The sequence below is a fragment of the Marmota monax genome, unplaced genomic scaffold (genome assembly GCF_021218885.2).
Source record: "Marmota monax isolate L192 unplaced genomic scaffold, Marmota_monax_Labrador192_F-V1.1 WCK01_AAM20220418_F8-fsc00021, whole genome shotgun sequence".
Lineage (NCBI taxonomy): Eukaryota > Metazoa > Chordata > Mammalia > Rodentia > Sciuridae > Marmota > Marmota monax.
The window spans coordinates 18,390,005-18,405,705 of record NW_026695228.1 but is presented as its reverse complement, the minus strand read 5'-3'; the positions used below and the strand labels follow the sequence as shown (position 1 = coordinate 18,405,705).

The 15,701-nt window shown below is 50.7% G+C and overlaps 3 protein-coding genes across 6 annotated transcripts in view; 2 read left to right on the top strand and 1 right to left on the bottom strand.

Moving 5' to 3' along the window:
* Positions 1-4,859, bottom strand: part of Nbeal2 (neurobeachin like 2) — a 30,600-nt gene extending 25,741 nt beyond the window's left edge. For all 3 annotated transcript variants that reach the window (XR_006850277.2, XM_046437648.2, XM_046437651.2), the window contains exon 1: positions 4,739-4,859. Coding sequence is in view for 2 of the 3 variants with exons in the window: in XM_046437648.2 (XP_046293604.1) it covers positions 4,739-4,789 (51 nt within the window). In the remaining variant the exon portion in view is untranslated. The remainder of the gene's footprint in view (positions 1-4,738) is intronic.
* On the top strand, positions 4,789-6,422 carry LOC124088169 (sterile alpha motif domain-containing protein 1-like). The gene is made up of 3 exons (XM_058576790.1): positions 4,789-5,115; positions 5,577-5,636; positions 6,287-6,422. The coding sequence occupies exons 1-3, from the start codon at positions 4,873-4,875 to the stop codon at positions 6,290-6,292; spliced, it is 309 nt and encodes a 102-aa protein (XP_058432773.1). The 5' UTR covers positions 4,789-4,872; the 3' UTR covers positions 6,293-6,422.
* A 762-nt stretch (positions 6,423-7,184) lies between these two features.
* The window catches only part of Ccdc12 (coiled-coil domain containing 12), a 51,307-nt gene continuing 42,790 nt past the window's right edge, over positions 7,185-15,701 (top strand). Inside the window, exon 1 of one of the 2 annotated variants that reach the window (XM_046437653.2) lies at positions 7,185-7,428. In XM_046437653.2, the coding sequence (XP_046293609.1) occupies positions 7,333-7,428 (96 nt within the window). In that variant the 5' untranslated portion in view covers positions 7,185-7,332. The remainder of the gene's footprint in view (positions 7,429-15,701) is intronic. The other variant, XM_058576789.1, reaches the window with a different exon arrangement.

The following is a 15,701-nucleotide window of genomic DNA, read 5'->3' as shown; positions in this document are numbered from 1 at the left end:
AGATCAGCCTCTTACCCATCAGGACTAGGCTAGGGCCTCAACCCCTGGGGGGCAGGTGAGGAAGAACACCTGCTTAAGAGCACCTCAGGGCCCTTGAGCCCAGGAATTAAATGGTGCCAGGGCCCTGTGGCAGGGGAGAAGGCTATAGGTATGGAAGAGGACAAGTACTAATGATCACCCCTATAAAGATCTTAATCTGCTAAGCAGTGACACATGCCCAACTAGCCCTGAGCACATGCAGAGAGTTCTGGGAGTGAGGGGCTCTTGAGAGCTTGGGAGGCTCAAATAGTATTGGGCGATCAGGGAACTGCCAGTCTCCTGGAACTCTTGAGGTAACTTGGGAGGCCTGAGGGCAGGCTGCTGTGGCATGGAGGCGTGGGTGGGGCTACTAAAGGCCCAGCATGCAGAGGGCCTCTAGTAGACATCAGTCACCCTGCCCAATCAGCCAGTCACCCTCCTGGCTCCAGCTCCATATTTAGAGCAAGTCCCCAGCCTCTCCAGCCTTGGCACCCCAGACCTGCTGCATGTTCCAGCCCCAAGGGCATTACTGGCTATTCCCACCCTTACAGTACTACATGTGCTTTGCTTCAGAGGTTGGGGTTACCAACAGAATTGTGGTTAGCAGCTTGTTAATGTCAACCTCTGAGCCTCCACTGCCTGTTTATTTATCTATTTTTTGCAGTCCTGGGGATTGAACCCAGGGTGCTCTACCACTGAGATACATCCCCTGCCCTTTTTATTTATTTATCTACTTTGAGACAAGGTGTCACTCAGTTGTCCAGACTGGCCTCGAACTTGGTATCCTTCTGTTTCAGCCTCCCAAGGAGCTGGGATTACAGAAGTGCACCATCATGTCTGGCCCTTTAGTACTTTTTAAAAATGACCCCTTTGCTCAGTGGGCAGCCATATCCACCCAGGATCAAGGTGAGGGTGACGTGATGGGAGCTCCAATCCAAGCACTCTGGCCTGCCCAAGTTCCTGGCATTCCAAAGCAACCCTGCCCACTTCCCTCTGAGAGTGCGATCAAGAGGCAGACCTTGGCTCATTGACAGAGTTGAGGTCTTTTGGGCTGCTCCCCAATTTGTTGCCCTACGCAGGTGAGGTGGAGTATGTTGATGGACCTCAGGGAAGAGCTCAGAATAGGTAGGGTAAATTGCAGTTCAATGATGGGTAGTACCCTATCTCCAGAGACAGAAGAGCAGAAATGAGACAGGTGTGGTGGGTTCTGTTCAGGATGGCCTCTTAAGGTAGGGAATCCCCCATGTAGCATCAAGAGGAGGAGGCCAATGTCAAGCCAAAGGTGGCTTCTGGAAGTCAGACCTGGAGGACCTCAGACCATGAGCTGAAACAGGAAGATGGACCTTTTGACAGGGACAGAGACAACTGAGGATGGTTCCAATTCTGGGTAGTGAGTCAGTCTCTAGCCCTTACCTGGAAAAAGGATACTAAACAGAGGGGAAGGGTGAGCCTTCTGGTCTCCATAACACCCTTCAGGGAGTTTAACCATCCCCTTGTCTCATCACTATGGAAACTGGGAACTTCCTTCCAGGGTCCCCATAGTAACTGACCCTGTTTCCATGGGGACCTCACACTCTCCCATCAGCTCCCCAGATGTCATAACAACACCAGGGATTACCAGCCCCTCCCCCAACCCTGGGCTCTGTGGTAATTTCCCTATCACTTCCGTCCCTCTCCCTTCAGTTGCCTTGGAAATAGAGGCTGGAAGGAAGAAACTCATTTCCCCTCTGAGGTGTAAGGGAACCAAGCACCTCGGAGACTTTCATGCCACCCCTTTGCCTATTTCAAGAAGGTAAACTGAGGCATAGGAAGAAATAGGAACCAGTTAAGGACCTAGAGGGAGCAGAGGCCCTGGTTAGATTTCCATGAGGCAGTAGAGTTCATGGGCCAGGGATAAGGGACTCAGGGGAGGGTGGGCAGGGCAAGGTCACCTCCAGCTCTGGTCTGACTTCCTCCAACCCTTTGAGTCCTCAATGGTGTAACTGGAAAATTTAGCCTGGGCTCCCCACCTGTAACCTGAGTGTTTGTCCCATCCTGATCTTTGTGATCCTGAGTGTCCCTAAATCCTTTCACTAGGGGTTGGGGGCTGTTGAACAATATTCATTACTGTTCGGCCTTAAAAGGGACTGCTTATTTGCATTCTATTCTGCATTAACTTTTACATGCTGCCCAACTGCCAGCCTGTCAGGTGCTATCCCAATCCCCTAGTCCTCTCACACTCTTCAAGCTGTGCCCTCCCTGGGGAATCCCTGGATATGCTCCCACCTATCCACCAGGCCTCCTGGGTCACCTCTGCCATGACCCCATTCCCGACAACTTGCTGCTTGCATTTTCATTGCCATGTGCTTGTTCCTGCTATTCCTGTCCCTTCCATCCCAAAAGCCCCCGAAGAAAGCCTTCTCTAGGATGACTTCCTTGATTGATCACTACCATGGGGCCTACCCCTTCATCTGGTCATTCAGCTAACAGCCAGAAGCACCTACCACATATAGGAGCTGGAAAGCAGTGGGGTACCAGGCATAATGAGAGTTAAAAAAGACCCCAATGTGGAAACGGCCTATGGTGTCCCAGGTGAAGATCCACCTGGGGTTTCCTACCCACAGACTAAACCTCTTCAGGAACTTTTCTGATGACCTTGGATTCCCCACCAGGGCCTTGAGGAGCTCCAACTGTGTGAGGTCTAGGGTCACTTTGGTCCTCCCCCCTCTCTCCTTCAGTCTCAGAAGAGCAGGGCCCACAGAAGTGAGGGGAGGCGGGTCTAAACTTAGGGTCCTTAAGGGAAGAGGAAGGGCAGGAAGAGGGGCACTCCCCGCTCTGTCCTCACCCAGACCCAAGACTGGGGAAACAGGTTTGCCAGCTGGTGTCAGCTCTCACTGCTGAAGGGAGAGGGCGCAGGTGTTGCTGGCTGGGTGGTGGCTGACTGATAGAGGGTCTCTTAACACCCTCCATCAGATTCACACCTTACCTTACACTCTCCCTTCCCCAAGCACACACACAATAGGTTCCCTAGCAGGGTTCAAAGTTGCAGGGCAGTGCTATCCCTTCCTGGGAGCCCAGCACAGAGGGGTGGAACCATGTTCCTGGAGCATGAGCAGTCAGGCAGGAAGGCATTGGGGGAGCCTGGCCAGGCTTCCTCTCTCCAGGCTGCCTGGCCCCACCCAGCTCCCGGGTAAGCTCACACATCCTGGGTTTGTTTGCCTGGCCCCAAGCTGCCCCCTGCCTGCCCAGGCTTCCTAGACTACCACCAGGCAGCCTGGGCCTGTAAGGTGAGGAGCTGGGGGAGATGGGAGACCCAGCACAGACATGAGGGCTAATCACCTCCTGAGGGGATAGGGGGTGACCATATGCATTACTCAGATAGAAGGGGCATCTGGAGGCAACCATACTGGATGGAGGTACAGACCTGGAAGTTTTACCAAGACACCCCAGCAGCCAGCCACCCAGCTGGAAGACCCATCCATCATTAACATTCCTCAGACTCATCACCTGGTTTAAGCCTCCTTCATTTGAGGACCCCAAACCAGCCCAAGGCCATAGGACAATTGGAGAAAGGAAGGCTATGGGCAGGTTTCCCTCAGGCTAGAGCAAGGGGACCCCTTGGAGCCAGGAAAGTAGAAGCCTACTCTGGCCTGAACCAGTCTGAGGGGCTACCCCTCTACAAAGTCCAGGCAGCCCCTGAGGTCAGGGCTCTGTCAATTCTACAAACAGGGAAGTAGAGGCTTAGAATTGCAAAGAACTTGGTGTGGGTCACACCAAGAGAGACTCTATTCCATGCACTGCCTCCTGCCAGGGGCTTGGACCTCTCACAACCTGAGTGAACCAAAGAAGCTGTGGTCCTTATGGCTTGTACTCTAGGTCCCTGGGAGACCACTGGCTAGCCTTTTCACAGAGGGCTAGGTGATTTGAGCATGAACCTCCCCCCAGTGAGAAGCTGCTCATGGGCATACAATGGTCCATTGTGCCCAGGGCACACCTGAGCCAGAAGCACATGCCTGGCAGGTGCAGGGAGGCAGTACCCTGGCATCTCTCCCTGTTGTAAATGCAAAGGAAAAGTGGGTGATTATGTGTGCGACCGAGTTTGGGGGACAACAGGTCAGAGTCACTCTGATCACATTCTGAGGCCACCTTAGGTAGTTCCTGAAACCAGTGAGGAAGGTCAGAGGGAAAGAGCTTCTCTCTATTCCTTTTAAACATCCTCTCTGGCCTCAACCTCTCCACCAGCCTCCCACCCCAGAATGGAAGTGGGGTGGGGCTACCTCAAGGCCTGGGAAGCTCACCACTGCCACTTCTCTAGGGGAGTCTGAGGTGACTCAAGTCAGACCTGTAGTAGGAGCACATCTTCCCCCACTGCACCTGCCAAGATCCCCCCCAGCCCACTCAGAAGACCAACCCACCCGGCTTCACTGGCAGGCGAGGCAGTCCACATGCAAACTGAGTGCCCCTCCCTCTTTCGATCTGGCCAGTCTCTTATTCTTTCCTGGCCTCAATTTCCCCAGCTATAAAAGGGGGATGTGTCTGGCCCACCAGAGGGCTTACTGTGATGTGGGCGGCCGCTAGCGCTGTCCCTCGATATAAGTGCCTGAGGCCCGGCACACACGTGTGCTGGGCTGGAGCACACCCGGCGCGCGCGCGTGTTCGCGGCCCAGGCAGAGCCGGGCGCAGGTGCAGCAGGCACCAGGTGCGCGGAGCTGGGGGCACAGCGGGCGCGGGGCGGGCTCACCTGCGCGTAGTAGAGCAGCCACAATTCGTAGAGCCGCTCCGAGGCGGCCATGGCCTGACCCGGCTCTGCCCCTGCTGCGCGCCACCTGTCGCCGCCTCCTCCGCGCCGCCCGCCGGTTGCCTCCGGCCAGGCCCATGGGCGGAGGGCGTCACTCCTGGGCGGAGCGGCGCGGGACTGCTGGGGGAAGTCCGCGGCTCCGGCCCTTGCCGCTCTCAGCCTCTAAGTCTACAGCTCCTCCTCCACCTCATCCCGGACGGCCGCCACCCGGTTTCCTGCACTTTGCTGCCGCCAGCGCCGCCGCCTCCGCCGACACCGCCACCCCGCCTCTCCCGGGACCGTGCAAAGGGCGGGGAGGCCGGCGAGAGGAGGAGCCTGAGGTCAGGGCGGCCCAGGAGTCGCCCCGCTGCCCCGCCCTCGCAGGCCGCACCCCACCGGCGCCACTGGAAGGGTCGTTTGAACCTTCCGGATCAGGGCAGACAGCGGGGCTACCAGGCTTGCTTTGGGTCTGAGTTCGCCCGCTAAGCATCCCGCCTAGTTTGGAATTACCGCCATTCAAGGAAGGGGCTATGGGCAGTGAGGGAACTGCCAGGGTCATTCAACAAATAACAATAACCACCTCCTTGATGACCACTTGTAGTGACCACGTGCCAGATGCTGTTATAAGCTCTTTATGGGAAGATCTAAATACAACTTTTGAGCTCCTGCTGTGTGTGGAGCGGGAGGATCCGGGAGCAAACAGCAGGAGGAGCCTGAAATACCCCCAGGAGAGTGGTGCCCTTCCGTTGGGCTGATCCCTGAGTGGTTTTGATGATCCCCATGAGTTCCCTCCCTCCTCTAGGAAGCCTTCCCAGATGCTCCAGTGGAGGCACTCCCCAAACCAGAGCCCAGCACTTCCTTTATATCCTTTGCACTTTGGGGGTAGGGGGAAGGTACTGGGGATTGAATCCAGGAATGCTCTATCACTGAGCTACATCCCCAGCCTTATTTGTTTGTTTGTTTGTTCATTTGTTTATATTTTGAGACAGTAGGTCTCTAAATTGCTAAGGCTGGCCTCATCCTCTTGTCTCAGTCTCCTAAATCGCTGGGATTACAGGGATTATTCTGCAATCAATCATCTTTTTCACCTTTAACCTCATGAGGTGGGTGACTCATGACTGGTTTACAAGTGGAGAAACTAAGGCCAAATGAGGATCACAGGGATAGGGACCTAGGACCTAAGCCTAATTGATTGCTAGGCCATTGTCATCATCACTCCTGTGTCCCTTTCCCTGTCCCTAGCCTGCCTATGAACTGAGGGGGACCCTGATGTTGGGCAAGGGTCAGGCCCCTTGTTGGAACTGGGAGGAAATTTCCCAGCCCCAGAGAGGTGCCATGGTTCCTAGGATTGACTGATCCCTAGACCTTGGGTGTCCAAAAGAAGACAAACCTTTTCCCCATCCCTGTACTGTTTTTGTCTTCTTTGGCTTCTTGTTTGGCCCCTTCAGTCTGTCCTTTTCTTCTGCCCCATCCATCCTGGTTCTGAGTTGACATTTCCTGAGCACTTACAACCCATGAGCTGGTTCCTGGCGGGACATGTCACCTGCAGTGGGGGAGAGAGCCTAGAGAGAACCAGGTTAGTGAGGTCAAGAGGGCAACTGAGCTGGATCGGAGGTCTGTGGCATTTGGGCCTCTGAAGTGGGTTGGAAGGGGAGGAGTGAGTGTCCATTTGTAGATAGCCTGGGAGGTCCCAGGCAGGGAACAGCCTTAAAGGCTAGTTGTTCTCTGGGAAGGGGCGTGGGTGTGACTTTGGAGACTCCAGACAGAAGAACTCGACTTCAGCCCAGGTGTTCTGTTATTAACGCGCTCTGATTGATGCAGAAAAGACCCTGGCAGCTAGGGTGCCATGCATCTTGTGACCACCTGTTGCACTCAAGGCCAAAGCAATTCTTCCTAACTGGAGTTGGGGAACTGTTCCTTTGGGCTCATTTGGCCCAGGTTGGCGTTTGCTTTTCTTCAGAGACGGTAGCGCGATCCTGAGTACTTTGCCGCTCCAGAAGAAGTGGGGATGAGAGGAAATCACCTGTGAATCCAGAAGGGGAAAAAAACACATAGTCGGGTTCAGCACTGTGCCAGCTTCGAACTGAGAACAGACAGGAGAGTTTAGATGCACTTGATCGGGCGAGCCATAGACAGCTCTAGAGGAGGGATAGGAAGACTCCTGTTAGAGAGGGATCGGGGTAGAAAGTTAAGGAAGCTTTCTTGAAAGGATGGCTGGGGTATTACAAGAGGCCTGCAGGGAGTGAATGAGGTGTGTTTAGTGCTTAGGTGAGACCAGAGCGATCGATGCAATCTATTCTCTCAGGTCTGACTCGATGCTTTCTCACTGTGTAGCGGTAGACACATCGAGCCTTAACACCCCAGGACCTTTTTTTTTTTTTTTTTGCCTGCTCCTCACTGGCGCGGTGAGGCGAGAGGGCGGGCCCTCCAGCAACAAGTCAACACTGATTGGTTCTTGGGGTTTCCTGTCTCCCATTCTCGTTCTCGGTTTGGCCGTGAGACTTTTATGCACTTCCCGACCTGCGTGACGTAGGGAGAAAGGAGGGGTCGAAGGCAGGATGGCGGCTGCTGCGGCCGGTGTGGGCCGCCTAGAGGAAGAGGCGCTGAAGCGGAAGGAACGGCTCAAGGCCCTACGGGAGAAAACAGGACGCAAGGTGAGGGTCGTGGAATGAGGCTGTAGTCGAGGCAGCCCGAGTCCGGGGTCCACACGGAAGAGCTGGGGACTAGGGGACGGCAGCTGGGAGGCGCGCCTGCGCGGATACTGGCGCATGCGTGGGGGAGACTGTACCACCCCCGTGCTGGGCAGTTCCGGGGCGGGTGTGAAGGCAGCTGGGCTGTGTGTAGCGTCCGCTGTAACTCCTACCTGCCGGTGGTTGTTCGGTAGCTGCAAGTTTCAGTCGGTTGTTGGGTTAGGCATGATTTTTCCCTGACCGGGCCTACCTTTCACCCTCACGCGGGAGTTCTTGCATTAGGTAGACACTTCTGCGCACCTTGAACAGGGCCGCAGGAGACGTTGAGTGCAAAAATCCCGAGGAAAAGATGTCAGGAGCCGTATCGCACGCCTGTAATCACAGCAGCTTGGGAGGCTGAGGCAGGAGGATCGCGAGTTCAAAGTCAGTCTCAGCAATGGCGAGTTGCTAAGCAACTCAGTGAGACCTTGTCTCTAAATAAAATACAAAATAGGTCTGGGGGCTGTGGCTCAGTGGTTGGGTGCTCCTGAGTTCAATCGCTGGTACCAAAAAAAAAAAAAAAAAAAAAGGTAAAAGGGTGGACTGCAGGGAAAGAGCCAGATTCAGAAGCGTTTCCTGTGTTTTCCTTTGCCACCAAAACGGTCTGAATTTATTTCTACTACTTTCCAAAGTAGTGGAGACGTAGGAAAACTTTGAAGTTCACTGCTTGTGTGCAGGCGTGGGCCCTGTCACTTGAGGCTGTGGGGCTTGGAACAGATTGCTTCAGATCCGAGGCCGGGTTTTTTTCATGTCTGCAGTAGGGGAAAACATCCTCTTTTCATTCTCACTGGGTTGTTTTGCGATCTAATGGGATAATCTGTATGAAAGGGCTCGAGAGATTATAGAGTGTAAGGGTTGTTGGTTCACTTGTTGTATGGGCAAAAAACTTTGTCTTTTACTCTAAGTACAAAGAATTTTAAATATCGAAATCTGCCTGGGGGAAAACAAGGACTCAACTTTCCAACTTAAAACAAAACCAAGCTGGCTGCCAGTGGGGCCTCTTTTTTCTTTCTGTATAGCTGTCTGTGTCCTGTGGGAAAGCGAAAGAGGAAGTAATAGAGAGTGAAAGCTAGCCAGATTGGCTTCTGCTTTTGTTGGCAGTCCATGGAACCCATCAGACAGTTGTCCCCTAAACAGACTGGCCCAAGAAGCTCAAGACACAGCCTTTCAAACAGTTGCATAGTCTACAGGGGCTGTTTGTTTGATTTAGGGCTCAGGTTATTGGGACCTGGTTTGAGGTCTGAATAGAGGGGCACAATGGCATTCTCAGAGCACATTGCCATGGAAAAGATGTACCAGGCCCTCAGAACTGGCCTTTAAAGAGGAATTCTCAATGGGCTGGAAAAAGGCTTGTTAATTTTTTTCCTGCATTTAAAGACTACATGAGGGGGCTGGGGATGTGGCTCAAGTGGTAGAACGCTCACCTGGCATGCCTGCGGCCGGGGTTCGATCCTCAGCACCACATACAAACAAAGATGTTGTGTCCGCTGAAAACTAAAAAAATAAATATTAAAAAATTCTCTCTCTCCCTCTCAAAAAAAATGCTTTAAAAAAAAAGACTACATGAGGGCTAGGGTTGTAGCTCAGTGGCAGAGGGCTTGTCTGACACGTGTGAGGCACTGGGTTTGATCCTCAGCACTGAAAAAAAAAGTTTATAATTTTGGTTATTTTAAGTGTACCATTCAGTGGCATTAATGTAACCAATCTTCAATCTATTTGCATAACTTTTTCATCATTCCAACAGAAACTCCACACGTTAAACAGTAACTCATCATCCCTCCTTCCTTTCAACCTCTAGCAATCACCATTGTCTTTATGATTTTGATTACTCTTATGTATCCAATAGGTTGAATCAAACAGTATTTTTTCACTTAGCATAAGTGTCTTCAGGGTTTATCCATGTTGTTAATTGTGTTAATTAAAATAATCTAATTCCTTTTGTGCATGAGTGTGGGGGCGGTGGGGGAGGTTCTGGGGATTGAACCCTGGGCCTCATTCATGCTAGGCAAGCACTATATCACTGGGCTACATCCCTTGCCCTGGACCATGTTTTTAATTGAGTTGTCTTTTTGTTGCTTAGTTGTAGTTGAGATGTTTATGTGTTTGGTATGTTAAACTTTTAATAATTACATTGAGAATTTGCTAATATATTTTCCCATTCTTTGGGTTGTCTTTTTATTCTCATGGTAATGTCCTTTGGTACACAAAAGTTGTTTTTGTTTTTTTTCTTGATGGAGTCCAGTTTGTCTGTTACGATTTTGTTGTCTGTGCTTTCTGTGCTTTTGCTGTCATATTTAATCCCCTCAGTTCTTGGGTGACTTTTTTGTTGTTGTTGTTGCTGGGGATTGAACCATATACCAGGCAAATGTTCTTACACTGAAATATATCCCCAGCCCTTGAATAGCTTTTTATTAGGGTAAATGTGTGGGGGAAAAGATAGGCAAGCATCTAAATTACTTTGAGTTAGTTTTCCACCACATAGTGTCTTCTTACAGAATACGTAAGTGAGGAGACTGAAAAGGAAGTATGAACTGTCTGCTGCCAGCAGATAAGCTCCCAGGAGTCTTCTCCTTTAGAAAGGAAGTGCTCTACGATTTTAGTTAAGTCCTTTGATGTGACAAAAGACTCCAGGGTTAAACTCTTTCTTCGTCTGTACCTATTTGTCCTATGGGGATTACTTCTTGCTAGTCCCCTAGCACCCAGTGGCAAGCTCCTCTTGAGTTCTCCGAGCCTGATTTTGCTGGAGGCCTCAGGATTTCAGCATTGTTTGGTTTCTCACAGTTTTATCTTCTCACCCCACACCAGACTGTAAAATCCTAATTTAGTGGTATTATGGATGAATCAGAGTCTTGAGATGGGGGCAGGTGAAGAGAGAAAAGATTAGGGGTTGCACTGTTTCCATATATTATTCAGCATAAAGCTCTATAGTAATAGGTCATGGCTCTGTATTTTGCAAAGCACTTCCTTGTCAGCTCACTCAACAGGACTGGTTTTTGAGGGGGGTAAGGCAAGAGGCTCAGAGGTGCAGGGATGCCAAGATCTTGGATGGGAAGTGGGGTCTCTGGGTTCCAGCCTATATAGGTCCTCCTGGGGGAAGGGTCCGTACAGGACACAGCACTGCTTGAGAAAGTGTCCTGTGATCAGCTAGCCCTGCTGGACAGGTGGAAAGATGGCATACAATGTTAGACTGCACTGCTGGGGCTCATTGCCTAGGAAAGCCAGGTGGAGTCAGGAAAATTTCATGGAAAGGCAGCTTGGAACTTGAACTGAACCTAAGAGTGAGCAGGAGGGAGAGTATGTTGAAGGAGCTGGAAAATGAGAGTGTTCCAGGAGAGCCTTCATAGGTGGGAACATTCAGGGGCACAGAGGTGACAATGGAGAGATGCTCCATAGGGTTTGACGACAAGCACTGGGGAGTAATTAGAACAGAGTCTGAAAGCACTGGCCTGGGTGCTTTGATGTCCAAGTTCTACAAGAGCCAGGGTTTCCAGCTAGGAGGATATCCAGCCTGGGCATACTTTGCTGTATTGTATTTGAACCTCTTTTGACATTTTTCCAGAAATTCCAAGCTGAGGAGCAGGTGAGCAGTTCAAGGCTGTGTGAATGGTGCTCTGTGGTATCTCTATGCTCTCAGCAGGGTAGTGTATGGCTACTTTGTCCTCCTTTGACCTCTTTCTTCTTCAACAGTCAAATGGAGGCTCTCCATAGGTGATTAACTTGACACAAATACTTGCCCTTGGCTGTTGGCTTTCCAGAACAGTTGGCTTGAATTGGGCTTTCTCTTGCTGCCCTGAGATAGAGAGACAGACTGGCTGACTGACCAGCACCTCAAGAGTTGGGTGTGACCTTGGACTGAGCTCTGGTTGTCAGCTTGCAGATTCAGCAGCAATTCCTGTTTTTTTACCAGGAAGTGAATAGAACAGGACTATGCAATAGAATTTTGTGCAGTGATGGTTTTCTGTAATCTATACTGTCCTGTTCTGTCGCCTCAAGCCACTTGTGACTTTTGAGCCCTTGAAATGTGGCTGATGTGATATTTTATTTAATTTACGCTTAAATGGCCACATGTAACTTATGGCTACCTTATTGGGCAGTACATCTCTGAGGACCTGCTCCTCCTAGCCCAACTCCTTTCTTTTTTTTTTTTGAACTTAGGGGCACTTAACTATTGAGCCACATCCCCAGCCCTTTTTTGTATTTTATTTAGAGACGGGGTCTCGCTGAGTTGCCTAGGGCCTTGCTAAATTGCTAAGGCTGGTTTTAAAGTCGCGATCCTCCTGTATTAGCCTCCCTAGTGGCTGGGATTACTAGCCCAACTCTTAAGAAACTGTGTCTTAGGGCTGGGGTTGTGGCTCAGTGGTAGAGCACTTGCCTCGCACGTGTGGGGCACTTGGTACTTGGTTTGATACTCAACACCACATAAAAGTAAATAAATAAATAAAGGTATTGTGTCCATCTACAACTAAAATTAAAAAATCTTTAAAAAAACAAAAACAAAAAACTGTCTTTCTACCTTCATCCCATTATTCAGAGTTAAGAGGGAGAGGGTGGATAGAGAAACCCATAAGGCCGTTCAGACCAGCCTTGGGAGCTTGGTTTGTCTTCATGGTAGGTACCTCTGGGAAATGCTGGTTCCAGGACTTCTGTGCATGTGTATCTGTGGAGTGAAGAGTGCTGTAGATGTAATTTGCACATTCAGGAGTTGGAGAATGGGAACAATGCCAAAGTAGAGGGTATACTACTGACTTGGAGGTACCAGAGAGGGTCCCTGGCCAGTGTAGGGTTGGGGCAAAAGAAGGAGCCAATGGGTGGAGTCAGTAAGTGTTGAAGAAGGTATGGAGGGCAGCAGTGAGAGGGAAGGAGATAGTGGAGAAGAGCCTATGCTGGATGAGGAGTCAGGCTTGTCCTGCCCATCCCTCAGGAAGTTGCTTCTGGCCAGACTTGGTGGCACATGCTTGTAACCCCAGAACTTGTCAGGAGGCTGAGGCAGGAGGATCACAAGTTCTAGGCAAGTCTGGCCAACTTAGTGAGACCCTGTCTCAAAAAATAAAAAGGGGTAGGAATTTGGTTCAGTGATAGAGCACCCCTGGGTTTAATCCTCAGTAAAACAAAAAAAGCGGAAATTGCCTCTGCAATTTCCCCCCCCCCCCCCCCCCCCGTGGCCACATCCCACACCTAACTGCCCTGTCACAAAGTTAGCTAAGGAGGTCACTGCATCCTGCGTTGACAGCCTTTTACAGGTTAGCAGTCATATTTGCATGGCAGTTTGTGGCAAAATCTCCCTAGTTGTTGAATCCCGGAAGCAGCCCTTTGAGGTAGTTATTGATTCATCCCTGTTTAGCAGATTAGGAAACCTGGGTCTGAAGGACCCTCCTGCAGTGATACTTTAGGTTGTTGCTAACTCTACAGAGTATCTTAGGGTCTGGCTTTGTGTCCCTCTCCACCCTTCACTTCTAGATGCTTGGGAGTAAGCAGCCCCAGGAAGGGGCCTCTTTGCCATCAGGCTGCTGGTGGAAGGGTAGGCCTGGTGCTATAGTGGAAATAGTGTAGCTTTTGTAATCAACAAATCTGGTGTAAATCTTAGCTTTATTCATATCTGTGGGACCTGGAGCAAGTCTTTAAAGCTCTGAGCCTCCTCTCATTGTCTGTAGAATCAAGATAACAGCTTCTGACCTCATCAGTAGCTGAGAAATAATGATGCTGTGACAAGGCTGGAACAAGGGCTTTTGCACAGGCCTCTTGTAAACATGGATGTCTGTCTTCTCTTCCTCATCCTCTCAAAAGTGAGAAGGACTGGGGGCTGACAGAGGGTGGAGCTGGCCTGAATTTGAAGGAAGCAGAGATCATTCTCCTGGACGCTGCTACTTTTTTGAAGGTGGAGTTCATTTTTAGGGTAGAGTGTTACATCAAGTTGAAAATAGCTTTACAGAGCCCCAGCCAAGATGGGGTTATGTACTCCCCATTCTTGTTAAGGCTGATCTTCTCTGCCTAGACTCCAGACCCCAATCTTGGAGACAGTGAGAGATAAAACTTTGTGGGTGGCAAGTTTAGGGCTTCCCACAAAGACACCTGTTGATGAGCCAGTGTTGAAACTTCGATTGGAGTCATCACTTGTGTGAAACGAAGGTATTGGATGAGTCAGAGATTCTCAGACCTGTGTGTGTGTCAGGATCACCCAGGAAGACAATTTGCAGTCCTTCTTCTGGTTCTTCTCCACACCTCCTGCCATAGTCTTAGTATATACTCAAGAAACCCAGCATTCTCCTAGGTGATCCCAAGACTGCATTTTTCTGGGAATCTCTGACCACTCCCTGACATTCTCTCACTGTATGTATGACACCTCCTTTCCCTGGAGCGGGGTAGTTGCCCATCCCCATAGCACCCAGCCACCAAACAGGTATTTATTGAATACCAGCTATGTGCCAGACCCTGGAAATACAGCTGTGAATAAGACTGCCTTTCTGTCTCAAGCCATGTGTGGGAGGGGTAGGCAGACAGTATACAGGTGGACAGAGAATACAATGTCAGAAACTAGGGGACATGTTGAGAGGGGGTTGCACAGCTGCCTTAGGCTGGACAGACCTCTCTGAGTGGGAGATTTGAAGCAGAAGTGGGGGTGGAGGGGTGAGATGCCAGGATCTAGGGAGGAACATTATAAACTGAGCAAGAATTTAGTTGGCTTGTTTGAGGGGCAGAAAGAATTCCGGCAGGGGCAGGAGTAGAGTCAGCAATAAAGATAGGGAGGGGGGTGAAGTTGGAGAGGGCCAGTGGAACCTTGGGGACCACAGAGGATGGCCTTCACTCTAAGGGTGATGGGGAGCCTTTGGAGGCTGCAGCCCAGGTGATGTGCCTTGCTGTGGCTGATTGGGGAGGTAGGAGGCTCAGGTGTTGGGGCAAAGGTATATGGACAGGGTTATAAGATGTCCTGACAGATGGACTGTGGAGATGATGGGGGTTCCTGTTCCAAGATGATGAAGTACAAGGGAGAGTGGTTTTGAAGGGGAAACTAGGAGTCTGGCTTTAATAGTCTGAGATGACTACCAGGCATCTGAATGGAGACAGATGAAGGCATCTGGCTTAGAGATAGATACTTAAATAGGATAGGTACTTGAATAGGCAGGATTTGAAACCCTGGGGCTAGATGAAGCCTTTTGGGAATAAAACTCAGAGAATAGAGACAGAATGAGGGGTCAGTTTGTGCTCTGAGGCTCACTCATCCTGTGGGCATTTAGGAGGAGCTGAAGAGAAGACACTTGGTATGGGGCAGTAGGGCTGAGAGAAGCTAGGTAAGGACTGAGAATGGGTTTTGGCAAGATGAGGTGGTGGGTGAGCTTGATCTGGCTGTCTCAGAGTATGTGGAAGAGAAGGAGTCATTGGGGCCAGTCAGATTTAGGTGCAGCGTAGTCACCATAACCCACTGAGAATGGAACCTTCTTTCTCCTGCTGCCTTTTTTTTTTTTTTTAAGTTGTTGAAAGACCTTTACTTACTTACTTATTTATATATATGCGGAGCTGAGAATTGAACCCAGTGCCTCACACATGCCAGGCAAGTGCGCTACCGCTGAGCCCCAGCCTCAGCCCCTCTCCTGCTGCTTTAAGGCCTCATTGGACCCCAACTATGAGACTCTCTGGTCCTCTCAGGAGGGGTAGTACACATCAAAGCACTGCCTGTGGCCTGGCTCAGGCCTCACTCCCTATTGTGATGCTGGCAGCCTTCCTGCTGGGGCCCCAAAGTGATTTATCTCCAGGTCTTCAGATTGCTGCTCTGTTCCCCTGCCTACAAGGGCAGACGCCAGGGCTATGCCACTTCCACATGGGCTGCTCTGCCTCTGATCAGACTGCCTTATTTGCTCATGGTCCCCTGTACTAGAGATTGTCTGGACAGATTGCTTTTGCCCCTTGCCCTTCTACTCTGGTAACACTGGGTCCATGCATGCATAAGTAGGTCTCATGTCCCTGGGCTTATACTTCCTCAACTGGGAGATGGCCACAGTAGCATCTACACCAGGGTGAAGATGAAGTAAGACCATGTGTGCAGAAGGGAGTTGGGAGATGGGAAGTGTGCTAATGTGCATTTGTTCTTTCACCTTAGTCTTGTTTTGCTGCTGGTGGGGCCCTCTTTATTTTAAGGATGGGACAGCTGAGACCCAAAGAGCAAGAGCTGGTGTAGAGTCACACAGGACTTACCTCCCGTCCTC

Coding starts and splice junctions, on each gene's coding strand:
- LOC124088169 (XM_058576790.1), top strand. CDS start 4,873: ATGGGCGGAGGGCGTCACTCCTGGGCGGAGCGGCGCGGGACTGCTGGG. Junction 5,116..5,576: donor GGCGAGAGGAGGAGCCTGAG/GTCAGGGCGGCC, acceptor TCCCTCCTCTAG/GAAGCCTTCCCAGATGCTCC.